General features: G+C 35.8%; 1 protein-coding gene across 1 annotated transcript; it reads right to left on the minus strand.

Moving 5' to 3' along the window:
* Nucleotides 1–4,873: 4,873 nt before the first annotated feature.
* Nucleotides 4,874–11,733, minus strand: LOC122627539 (potassium/sodium hyperpolarization-activated cyclic nucleotide-gated channel 1-like). The gene is made up of 6 exons (XM_043808700.1): nucleotides 11,649–11,733; nucleotides 11,011–11,075; nucleotides 10,618–10,715; nucleotides 6,509–6,586; nucleotides 6,233–6,397; nucleotides 4,874–6,141 (listed from the first exon to the last, which is right to left on the minus strand). The coding sequence occupies exons 1-6, from the start codon at nucleotides 11,731–11,733 to the stop codon at nucleotides 4,950–4,952; spliced, it is 1,683 nt and encodes a 560-aa protein (XP_043664635.1). The 3' UTR covers nucleotides 4,874–4,949.
* Between the last annotated feature and the right edge of the window lie 517 nt (nucleotides 11,734–12,250).

The raw sequence follows: 12,250 nt of genomic DNA on the forward strand, positions 1-12,250 counted from the left end.
TAAAAAGTTGAAAAAAAAGAAGAAAAAAATATTTTGATAAATAATAATCGTATATTTGACTATAAAATTATGGAGATAACTACTGTGGTCAATAATTTAATATATGCTCTTTTAAATTTAAAAAAAAAAAAAAGAAGAATGATGATATATACATATCTACATAAAATAATCGATATAAAATTGTTTCAACCCGTGCAATCTGAAACTCTCTCGACTGCTTAAAATTTACGTAAATATCGAACACTTTTGAAAGGAATACCAACTTTTTGTAAGAATAAGGAAGAATATAAGAGGTCGTTCGGTTACACGCATAGCCACATCCGCATGCCATTGGTCGTTGAGCGATAAACGGCGACTTTAGTTCGGACAATGACGTTCAATGTAGCGTGACGGGATGATACGTTGCGGGTGCCCGACCACCCGCTGCTAAACTCCTCTGGTGGGCGAGTATAGGGACCGCACATCATTACCCACCGTTGTTGACACTACCTTATAAACGTCGTCATTCGAGCTCGGGGATGTGTGACGGACAGTCAACACCGTAATGCAACGTCACGGTTGGGAGCCACTCGATTAGGGTAGTACACCATTCGGGTGCTAGCGACATCCTTTTGGAACCTGTACAACCGATCAAAGAATTTCAAACTCATTAATATCGAAACTGTGACATTTCTACTTGTTTATAAGGTTTTGAAATGTATCATGAAATGATCGAAATTATTTAATAATCTTCTGTATATATAAAAATCGAAATGAAAAATAAGCTTTAAATTTTATCATTTGTGTACAAAGATTATACTGTGTCAATTGAATAAGGTATTATATAATCTGGGTGCATATTTACATGTAAACATACAGAAAAGACTACAAGCGTTGATAAATCTGTATCGCCGTTAAAAATTGATAAAGCGTTTTCAGAAGTGCACAGGATCGTTGGTTAAATTACGTATGTAGTGAATGGTAAACGGAAGCCCATATAAATAAGTATCGGTTCTGCATTGGGATCGACAATTTGTGTGTGTTGGTGATAGAAGAGAAAGAGAGAAAGAGAGAAAGAGAGTAGTACATATACCTTCTACGTTTGTATACGTATATAGATTCTCTATAAGGGAAAAGAGTGGGAAGAGGTAGTAGCAGAGGTGAGGGAGAGAGGATAACGGAGAGAGGGTAGAGGTCGACGGGGATGAAATAATGGGGGCGGACGGCGGCCGAGTCGAAACATTGATGTTGCCCGGTGCGCTTACAAACACACCGACATCAATCGAGCATGGTCCTTCCAACACAAAACCAATCCAGACGGGTCCGTTGGCCAGGCGTTGGCGGCCGTTCGAGTTTCGAGGGATGAATAAGGGCTAGGATGACGGAGGTTTAAGAGAAGAGAGAAAAAGAGAAAGAGAGAGAGAGAGAGAGAGAGAGAGAGAGGGAAAGAGAGAGAGAGAGAGAGAAAGTATAGGTAAAAGAGAAAGATGGCACACACGACTTGTGTTCAGCGTCCTTATAAATGTGCAATGCGCGTACTATGGGGTAGGTAACTGGAAAGGATGAGAAAGAGAGAGAGAGAGAGCGAGAGAAAGAGTTGAAGGAAAAGAGGAAGAGAAGGTAGGACTCAGCAGGGTGGTCTCTCGTATCGATAAACGATCAATCAACCGATACACCTATGGACGAGGCTATCAAGAAGGGTAAGAGAAAGACAGAGATAGACAGAGAAAGAGAAAAAGAGAGACAGAGAGAGAGAAAGAGAATGGAAGAGAGTAAGAGGTGGTGGAAACGTAGGTGGAAGCGGAGAGAGTAGGTAAGAGCGAAGGTGGATGTGCTCGGTTTGTCGGAGGAGAAACAGGACGAAGATGGGGGAAGGTGGCAAAAGGAACGAGAGAACTCTACGATGGAGGGTGAAGATGGGTATGTGGGCGGAGGTATGGAAGGGGTTGCGCGGGAACAGAGAGAGAGAAAGAGAAAGGGAGAGATGAGGGGCGAGTGGTGGTTCCGAGGGAGGGTGCTGGCCTGCCGAGTATCGACCCGCTCTTGCCGAGGAGAAGGCAGCAGAGCCTAGGGTCGCCGTCGCTGGGTTTTGTGTCGCTATAGGTGTGCCGCGTATCCGTCTATTGGACGAACAGCAACGCGAAGATGCACTCCGAGATTCCTCGTGTTCCGAGACATTGACATGGAAAAAGAGAAATCTCTAGGATCTCTTTTTTTTTTCTTTTTTTTTTCTTTTCATTATACGTCTTTTCATTATACGTTCGCTATACGTCTGCAAACAGCTGAATCTTTTCCCAAGATACGGTTGGTTGATGACCGAAGTATATTAGAAAAGAAAAAAAAAAAGAGAAAAAAGAAAAAGAAAATAAAAAGAGAGAGAAAAGAGAAGAAAAGAACATTCGAATATTGAAACAAGTTATGTCATCCAGGAACGAGAATATTCTGGGGAAATTGAAAAAAATTTTTAATGAAAAATTATTCGTACGTAGATAGTTAGGTTTGATGACAAAAAGAAAATTCGTTCTCTCGTCAAGGAAAGAATGTTGAAAAGGTAGGTAAAAGTCGAATTACCAGGACAACGTATTCCCCCTAGAATGCGCGTTCCAATGGATGTATCACGATAGCGCATCACTCACGCTCCGTTAATCGCGTTAACGAGCCGGATCTAGGTAGGAAGAATGCGTGACCGTGGAATAAGTTCTCCTCTTCTTGTCGATTCGTTATACACCTATCGACGGTGGTACGTACGTGTGCGCAAACCCACATATACTCTCTCTCTCATTCTCTCTCTCTCTCTCTCTCTCTCTCTCTCTCTCTCTCTCTTTCTTCTTCTTTGTGTCTATGAACGATCCCCTTTACATGGCTCTTCCAACCCCCTTTCGGTGTTCCGTACGGCATTCAAGTGCGCATGGTGTGCAACAATAGATCGTGCGCGCGTACTTTCTAAGTGGATCTGCCCATTGTGGGGTCAGGTGGTTCGTCGTTGCTCGACGGAGAGCTCGTTGGCTGGCTCGGCGGGGTGTGGCCACATAACTATAGCCACAACGTGCTCTCTTCTACCCTCTCATACTATTTCTCTCCCTTTCTATACTTATCGTATCTTCGTCTCGCTTCTCCATTTTCAAAGGTACGATAACTCTGTTTCACTCTGAACCAAATCGAGGAGCAGTGTTGCTGGACTGCTTTCTCTTTGATAACAATGCGTTCTCTCTTTCTCTCTTTTCTTCTCTTATTCTCTTCGCATCCATAGTAAAAGAGGGATAGGAGTAGGGATAGAAGCTACCAAGCAGGCGCATCGCGTCGGCCTATTACAATGGCCAGCCCTCCTAACCGTTTCATTGTCATCCTCCGTTCTCTATCTTTCTCTCTCTTTCTCTCTCTCTCTCTCTCTCTCTCTCTCTCTCTGTATTCTCTCTGCCCATGCGTCGATGCGCGCGAACCATTGTTTCGTCGAATGGGCGGCTCTCAACGGCACACCGCCAACGCCATTCGCACCGACCAACCAGCTTGATATTTCCTTCTCAACCAATCGCTTACTTACGATCTCTACGTGCGAATGTCAAGTCTAACGGACAAACCCTAAGCTCTCCTTCCTCCTCCTCCTCCTCCTACTTTTTTTTCTTCATTTTCTTCTTCTTCTTCTTCTTCTTCTTTAATTACTTCTAACGTCATTATCGTTGACGAGAAAGCTAAGTTCGAGTTTTCGATGGACGCGACACGTATAATACTAAACGTACGTAACACTCCTACCGTATCGACGAACGATGAGAAGAAGGAGGAGCTTTTTAACAGACTCGACGACGCGCAAGTACTACGTATTTATGCCTCGTCGACCGTGGCGAGTCTAAAAAGCGTGGCGAACACGGTTATCGCTCTAACAGCACAGCACCTACTACTACCTCCTGAATATGAGTCTCATGGTACCATATAGAAAAGCTGCTCGGTGATGATATTGCCAACGGTTTATATAGAGCGTCTCGTGTCTCTGTAAAATGATGGATTTGATGGGTGGAGAAGGCTACTTGGCTCTCTCTCTCTCTCTCTCTCTCTCTCTCTCTCTCTCTCTCTCTCTCTCTCTCTCTCTGTCTGTCTTTCCTTTACTTTTTCTCTTTAGTACACATCGACACCGAGAAAAGACGTGCTACGTTGGTACCCACATTGGCTTCCGTATAGAAGCTTCTCGCTCGAAAGAAATAAACGAGGGCCCGACTTTTACGTCCTTAATGGTTCCGAAGGGTAGATACATCATCTCCTCAGCATCACCGAGACTCCCCGCGATGACTTCGATAATGAGACTGCAATTAGAACTCTGTAAGTTACCTACGTCGATGTTACGGACCTTTCCAACTTCATCTTTTCTTTTTCTTCGTGATTCTTAATTTATTTCGCCAATGCAATCTTTCAAAAGTATCATACGATATCGCGAATGTTTATTTATTTTTACGAATGTAAAAAAAAAGAGGAAGGATAGAAAGTTGATAAGGAGTATCATGAAAATTAAATTCTTTTGCTGTTGGAAAACAAATGAATACTGCATTATGTCATAGATACGATTTTGTATTATGATTAGTTCACTCGTATCACATATGTGGTAGCGACTTAATATCTACGTATACTTCCTATGGAATGTTTCGGATCATGTTGCATAATCATAAGAATAGATATCTGGAAGATATCGAGACGGTAATGAAGAATACGTTGTTGAGCTATTTGATATACACAAGTGGTATTGCTCATTACCGAAAAGTGCTTAAAATTTTCATCGTTTGAGAAAATAAACCACATTTTTTGTATTGAGATTTAAACTAATATTAATATCATAAAACGAATATATATATAAACACGTAACATTTTTAAATTGAAATTATGGTCACATTCATGATACATTATTGGAATTATGTATATATGTAAACTTAAAGTATGAAATATTAATTATAAGAACACAATAAATATTGTAAGTTACACACAAATTACTGATTTATAAGAATCATAGTTCTCTCATGTCTCTCCATAGCAGTTTTCTTAATATGATCCCACAATATAGGGTAAGGAAGAATTGTACGAGCGAAGTCGACACGGTCGAGTCGATAAAGTTCGCAAATCTCAACAGCAACTACGCTGGCGACTCTACGTTCGTCTTCCATTATGAGAGCAATCTCACCGAAATAAGCGCCATCCTCAAGATGGCAAATTTCTTTACCAAACATTGTATAAACTGCTACGGTACCACTGCCAATAAAATACATGCAATTACCTGGTTCATTCGCTCGTACGATCACATCGTTCGTTAAGAAAATTTCGGATTTCAATAGAGTTACTATACGATTTAAAATACCAAATGGAAGATTATTAAAAAAAGTAACGTTTTCTACGAGTTTTCGACAAGAATGCATAATAATTTCCTGACGTAATTGCAATGACAACGTATTGACTATTTCAAATTCACGAAAGTAACGATGTTGAAAACGAAATTCATAATAATTAATTATTCGATACTGAATTCGAGGTGGAAGTTGTTTGTGTCTCATGTATTGTTTCAATTGACGAATGGCACTTTGATATCTATATTTTGAAGATTGCGCTCCTTGCATATATTCCATCAATTTTGCTATAAAGAACCACATACCTAGCGCACCCGTTATTTGAGCGATTATTACTACGTAGAGATCAGGCACATTTCGCTGATCATTTTTAAGGAATCCGGATCTCAAACAATTTCCTATCGTTAGCAGTAATGAATAGAAATATTGTTTCTCTTTGGACTTATACCAAAGATCGGTGTAATGTATCCAAGAATCTTCTCTAGGATAAATTGGTTGTTTCATTGAAGTGGTTGCTATGGGTACCAGCCAAAAGATGCAGGTTAGCCAATGAATGAAAATGATCAACCAAAAGAATATAATAAAGTTTCGGTAATAAGACACTATTATTAATTTAGTAAGTGCTAATCTATTGATATAAGTCTTAAGAGAAAAAGATCGAAAGACACAAAGTAAAGAAACAATTTTTCGAGTTACTTTGTATTCATTCCACATATTCAGAAATATCACGTCGGTTGGAAAAGAGCCAAAAAGATCGGCAAAGAATCTACCATGTTTCATGTATCGTTTTATAATTTTTTTCCGTTTCATCTCGATGATAGATTGACGACTGTCGTAGTATCTAAACAAAAATAAATATTTATTTGTTATTTATTTCATTTGGAAATAAACTATTTCATGACCTTTATATGATTCATTATAATTATATTTACCCGGTAGATATATTAACGAATATGTCTAGGCAACAGATGAGGAGCAGAAAATTTTTAATAAACGTTGGAATCAGAGTATCTTGAGTGATACCAAATGCCGCTTGATATGGTGTTAAGAACAAGATAATCGTAATTCCTACAGTCAACAAGATGTCCCAATAATATCTGAGAAATATTTTAAATACGATTGGTTTCTATGATAAAATATGAACATTAAAAAATTATATCTTCTTTATTTAAAATTAATTTAAAAATAACAAGACTTATTATTCTTACCTAAAATTACTAAACGGATGAATTATATTTTTGTAGTTTTGAATTTGTCGATATTTTTCTTGTAATATTGCTGTGTAACTGCGTAAATATCTTTGAGCATTCGGATTTGTAAAAGAAATCATGAAGAAATTACGAAAATTATATATTAATTTTTCCAGAGGATTTCTCTTTTGCGCATGATAGAGCAATATATCTTGTGTCGGTAATTTATCGTTAACATACATTTTATTTCTTTATTAATTAATCTTTATTTTTAATAAAATTAATCTTTATTTTTTAATATATTAAATTGTCAGAGCGATAATTGTATAATGCGAGAAACAAAACAAAAGAACGATAGACATTAAAACTTCGATGTGAAGTTATATGCATAATTGTTATTGTTCTAATTTTTCTTTCTTTATTAAATGTCTTAGGTTTCTTTATAGTATTCTATTATAGTATCAAAAAAAAAAAAAAAAAAAAAAAAAAGATAAAAAAGTAGATTTATTGGAAAAATAAGAATTTACTCTACCGACTGATGATAAAAAATAAGATCATACCGATTGAGTGTTTTTGTTATGTACTAACCGTGAATTCATGGCAATAGAAGATTGTTGTTTTGTTAACTATTCGATAGAATTGTAGATTCCTGTCTTACCAACTGATAATAGTAGATTCCAGTTTCATCGGCCAGTAATAATAGACTTCTGTTTATCGATTGAGCTTTATCAATAATAGATTCATTTTTTTAATCGGTTATAGAAGATTTCTTTTTCAGTTATCATGATATGATAACTGTTATCATATCATTTTAAAGTCGCATGTTATCTCATTATTTTAAAATCGATAATTTACTTCCTAATGATAATATTATCGATTTGGTAATTTAGAATTGTTTGATAAACTGATGAATGAATGAGAATTGTATAAATGAATTGATTTCTTCATTGAGATTATCGATTATAGGTCTTCGTTCACCTTATCATTTTTGATAAATATTGATATTTAGATATGGATATCATAAGCTATCTCGTCGGTAAATACTTTCTTTTAATTTATAGTTTCTGACTCTTTGGAGGGCAGCACTTAATATCTTTCGATCTTGTTACATATTACGAATGAGTACTTACAAATTTTAGAAATTACATACTTAATCGAATTTATTTATTGTTATATGAATATTTCCGATTTATATATTTTTAAATATGTGTAATAATTAACATAAATTAATATCGACAAAACTCATATTAATAATACTTTGTAATTATAACTAATTGTTATTTATCATTTACAATTATTTATAATAGAATATAGCAAATGCTAATATTAAAAATTTCTTTAAAAATTTGACACAGGCTGTCGCGTTTAGATTCTTTTACACTTTGTATTCTACATCTAAGCAAATGTTAAGCAAATTAGCGCTCCCAAAGCTACGCTTGCCTTTTGACGCTTTAAATTTCGGATCTTATCTCGCGAGTAAGTATTTTAAACTGCGTAACAAGCGTCGAATTTCTAAAACGTTCTCGTTGCTTCTTGCACCTTTGGGTTAACATGCTTTGCGCGTTCAGTGAAATATCAAAGTAAAGATTATAGAATGCATAACATAACTTATAATATATATTACGTGTTTATGTTTGTTTTGTCTCACGGTTTGTACATTTTTATAAAAATCTTTTCTAATTCGGATATAAATTTGTATTTTATAATCCTTTAAAATCTGATTTATAATAATTTTTTAAATTAAAAAATTTTTTAAATCTGAATCGAAACAAATATCGATAATATGAATAAAATATTTAGTTTTTAGTACTCGAAATACAGTTGTCCATTTTTGTCGATTCACCTGAGGCAATACTGTATGATTTATGTGAACCATTTAATTAACATAAAACATACAAATATTCTTATTAAAAAGCAATACGTAGTAATCTATATTTTAACAGAAAATGACATACTCATTACACTGTACCGAGTCTCTCGATTTTAAATCGATCATTTATTAATGGTTTATATTTTTAACTTTTTATTTCTCTTTTTTACATTATAAAAATGCAATCTCTAAATACTTTATTATTGACATATTTAGCATAGATTTTCGATTGTCTCTGAATCGTCGTAAGATTTTTATAAAAAGTTTACACATCTTTTAAAGAATCTATTTACTAAACGATATGGACAATTTAAAGTCGCCGTTTTTATTCGTCCCTAGGGAGTTAAGGGGTCGCGGTTTTCAAGGCAAGTGTATCACTGAGATGTCGACTTATCCGTAACTTTCTCTGTCCTTCGTTATACGTTCCCTTTTTGTGCCTTTTTCTCTCCTTATATCCTGGTAATAAATTTTCAAGTCGTCCGCCAGTGTCCTGAAACTCTGGAACGATGTTATGGACGATGCTCGAGAACAAGAAGGGTGGTTATTCGGGCTACCTTCGCAAGTCTCCACACATACTAACGTGGATTTACCGTAGCCCATCCTCGGTCTAACGACATACAGCTGCTGCGGACTATTCTATATTTAGTGTGTATTTGTATGTATGTATGTATGTATATATATATATGTATGTGTGTGTGTGTGGTTGTATATATATATATGTTAGCGGATTGAAATGGTATAGAATGATCTGAGGATCTACCGTTTGATCTTTCTCTCTCCTTCTCTCATCAAATTTTCTTTTTAACACATTGACTTTTGTATTTTATTGTATCTTGTGGCTCTTCATAAAGATCAGTCAGCATCATGTTTGAATCGTTCTAAAAGAATATATGAACTTACTATAAATCATCTTATTTCATTAATTATAAATTATATCTGTAATTGTTTAAATATTCAAACGACAAATTAGTTTCTAATCGTTCAAGAATTTTTTACTGCCTCCAAAATCAATATCTATATTGCAATGAGCAACCAGTGGTGTATACTGCCCGATGAACTTTACGCGTTAAATATATTTATATATTTTTAATAAAAACAAATACTTAATAGTAATATTTAATATTCGAGTTTATTTATGAAATTATATATAACGAGTAAATTAAAAATAAAAAGAATCTATTATTATACGAGAAATTATGTTTGTTTTATATTAGGATAAATCATGAAATAGAATATAATGAAAACACATTTACGATATTTATAAAAAAAAAAAAAAATTGTTAAATAGAGTCGAAAATGCATCATTTTTATTCGTGTATACATGTACATATATACATACATACATACATACCATACGTATATATAGGTAAGCACGTGTGAGATGACTGTCCTGAAAAGTTATGGTTGGTCTCCTTGCTGTATCAATATCTCGTTAGGAACTACGACAGAAATAAAAGCGAGATGTTCGTTCTTACGTCTGACCGGCCAAGCAAAATCGTACTTTTCTCCCTTCTTCTCACTCTTTCTCTCTCTTTTTCTCTTTTTCTTTCTCTGTCTGGAAAGAAGACACCAAACATACGTGATATCGCTTCGTACCACCCGACGTAACTCTCCTCTTCATTTCTCTCTATCTTTCTTTCTCTCTTTCTTCCTCTTTTTCTTCTTTCTTATTACATTTCCTACGAAGAGTATTTCTCTCAGTGTAAAAGACGAAGACTCGTCGCTTGAAGAAAACTCGTCGATTATATCGATCGTATCGTTTCTAGCAACGATGTAACGAAGATGGATTCGATAGAGGGATGAAAGAGAGAGATAGACTACAGACGGTTTTCGTCGAAAAGCGAAACGATAAAAACGAATTTGTGCTTCGATTTGCTCGTCATTGGTAAAAGGGGAGTTCAAGTGTATCCTTTGATATTCCTTATACTAAATTTGAAAATAAGAATATTCCAAAATATAAATAAGTAAATATTTTACTTTTGAAAATTATTCATATCAAATATCTAATAATATGAGATTTATATTTTTAAATTAATATAATATTCATGAAATTAATTTATGTACGATTTTTGTAGACTCTGTGTAAATACATTCTTGGATTTTATTTTCTATCATTTCTTTCAAATGACGAGAGGATTGATAGGGAATCGTTGTTGGATAAGATCGGAAGAGATAAAGCAGGCCACAAACGACTGGATCGTAATAATCCAAAGAGAATTCGTAGGGTCTATCTAGCTTGTAAGTATAAGTTATTCACAGATAGCGTATTCTGTTCCTCATTAGGGCAGGAGATGGATGTTTCGAGGTAGTAGCGAGTACTTGCAAGAGCTTGTGCTCTACGTCCTGAGCATCTAACTGCGTCGAAATTTGAGCGGAATTCATAGTCGTGTTGCGGATACGCTGGGAGTAATTGTCCGATGCCAAGGAAGCGAGGACTAAATTTGTCTACGGTTTCGAGGGCTCTTTGTCTCTTTCTCTCTTTCTCTGTCTGTCTGTCTGTCTGTCTGTCTATCTGTCTGTATCTCTCTCTCTCTCTCTCTCTCTCTCTCTCTCTGTTTGTCTCTCTTTCTCTCTCTTTCACTGTCTGTCTGTCTGTCTCTCTCTTTCGTTCTCTCTCTTTCTCACCTCTCTCTTGGAGTAGCTAACGTACCTCTCGATTCAAGTTCGCCGAATTTCTACCTCGGATTTCATTAAAATACTCGCTAAGATCTACACCTAACGAAATTTGAAGCGACGTTGAGACGTTAGAACTTGATCAAAATAACTAGATTTGCTTTTTGATGGATAAAATGTATTATAAAAATATCATTTTAGTATTACATTCGTCCGAGTAATTTCTCATGTATGAAAAAATATCATACCGTATGAATCTCGAAATAAAAATAAATATGGATATCGAGCTTCAAATTAATTTTCCTTTTTTTATAACACCAAAAAGATTTCTCTATCTCATCTCTTCGTTGGTACGTAAAATCGACCGAAGGAAATAGCTAATTCAGAACGAAATTTATATATATATATATATATATATATATATATAATAATTTTGAAAAAAGTAATTTCAATATTAATAACAAACTTTTGGAGGGGAGAAAGTGATTTAGAACAATTTACTATTAATATAGCAATTCTGACGAAAGGAACTCCGCAACTGGTGGTCGTAAGTACTTTGCTTTTGTTATGTGAATTGGAAGGGTGCGTAAGCCACAATATTATATATATATATATTCCTATATACATACATACGATATCTATATATACAAACATATACATATACAATACATGTACCGATTACATCGCAAGCTGAAACACCGTTTTCACTGTCCGGTAGTTGGCATTGGGCCAGTCTAACCGAGAGAACACCCAAACCCATCCCTCCCATACACCCCATTTGACACCCCTCGACGTTATACGAGGATTAGGGTGGCATCCCCATCCCCCCACTTCTATTACTACCCTTTAACCACCCCTTCCAAACTAACAGTTCACGTACGATCGTGTAATGACGTTCTTCTATCTCTCTCTTCCTCTCTCACCCACTCTTTCTCTCTCTCTCTTTATTCCCAACATCTCATGTGTATTGCACTCTTTATCGTCCGGTTGGACGCGCGTGCGAACGTGCTTCCAACAGGCATTTGCATCCCGTTAAACGTCGTAAACTTGTCAAAGCATGCACAACACTGGTTATGTGCACCATCGTGGACCCAGTTCGATCTAGCGAATTCTACTAGTCGAGAGAGAGAGAGAGAGAGAGTCAACATTTGCGGTATCTCTTTCTCTCTCCCTTCTCTTATCCCTCCAAAAGACAAAGGATCTTCCTGCCATTATTCCGAATAAATCGTCGCAGCCGAATACGTTCTCACGTCGATAGAAGAAAAAGGAGATGGAGG

Source organism: Vespula pensylvanica, chromosome 3 (genome assembly GCF_014466175.1).
Source record: "Vespula pensylvanica isolate Volc-1 chromosome 3, ASM1446617v1, whole genome shotgun sequence".
In the NCBI taxonomy this organism is placed as follows: Eukaryota; Metazoa; Arthropoda; class Insecta; order Hymenoptera; family Vespidae; genus Vespula; species Vespula pensylvanica.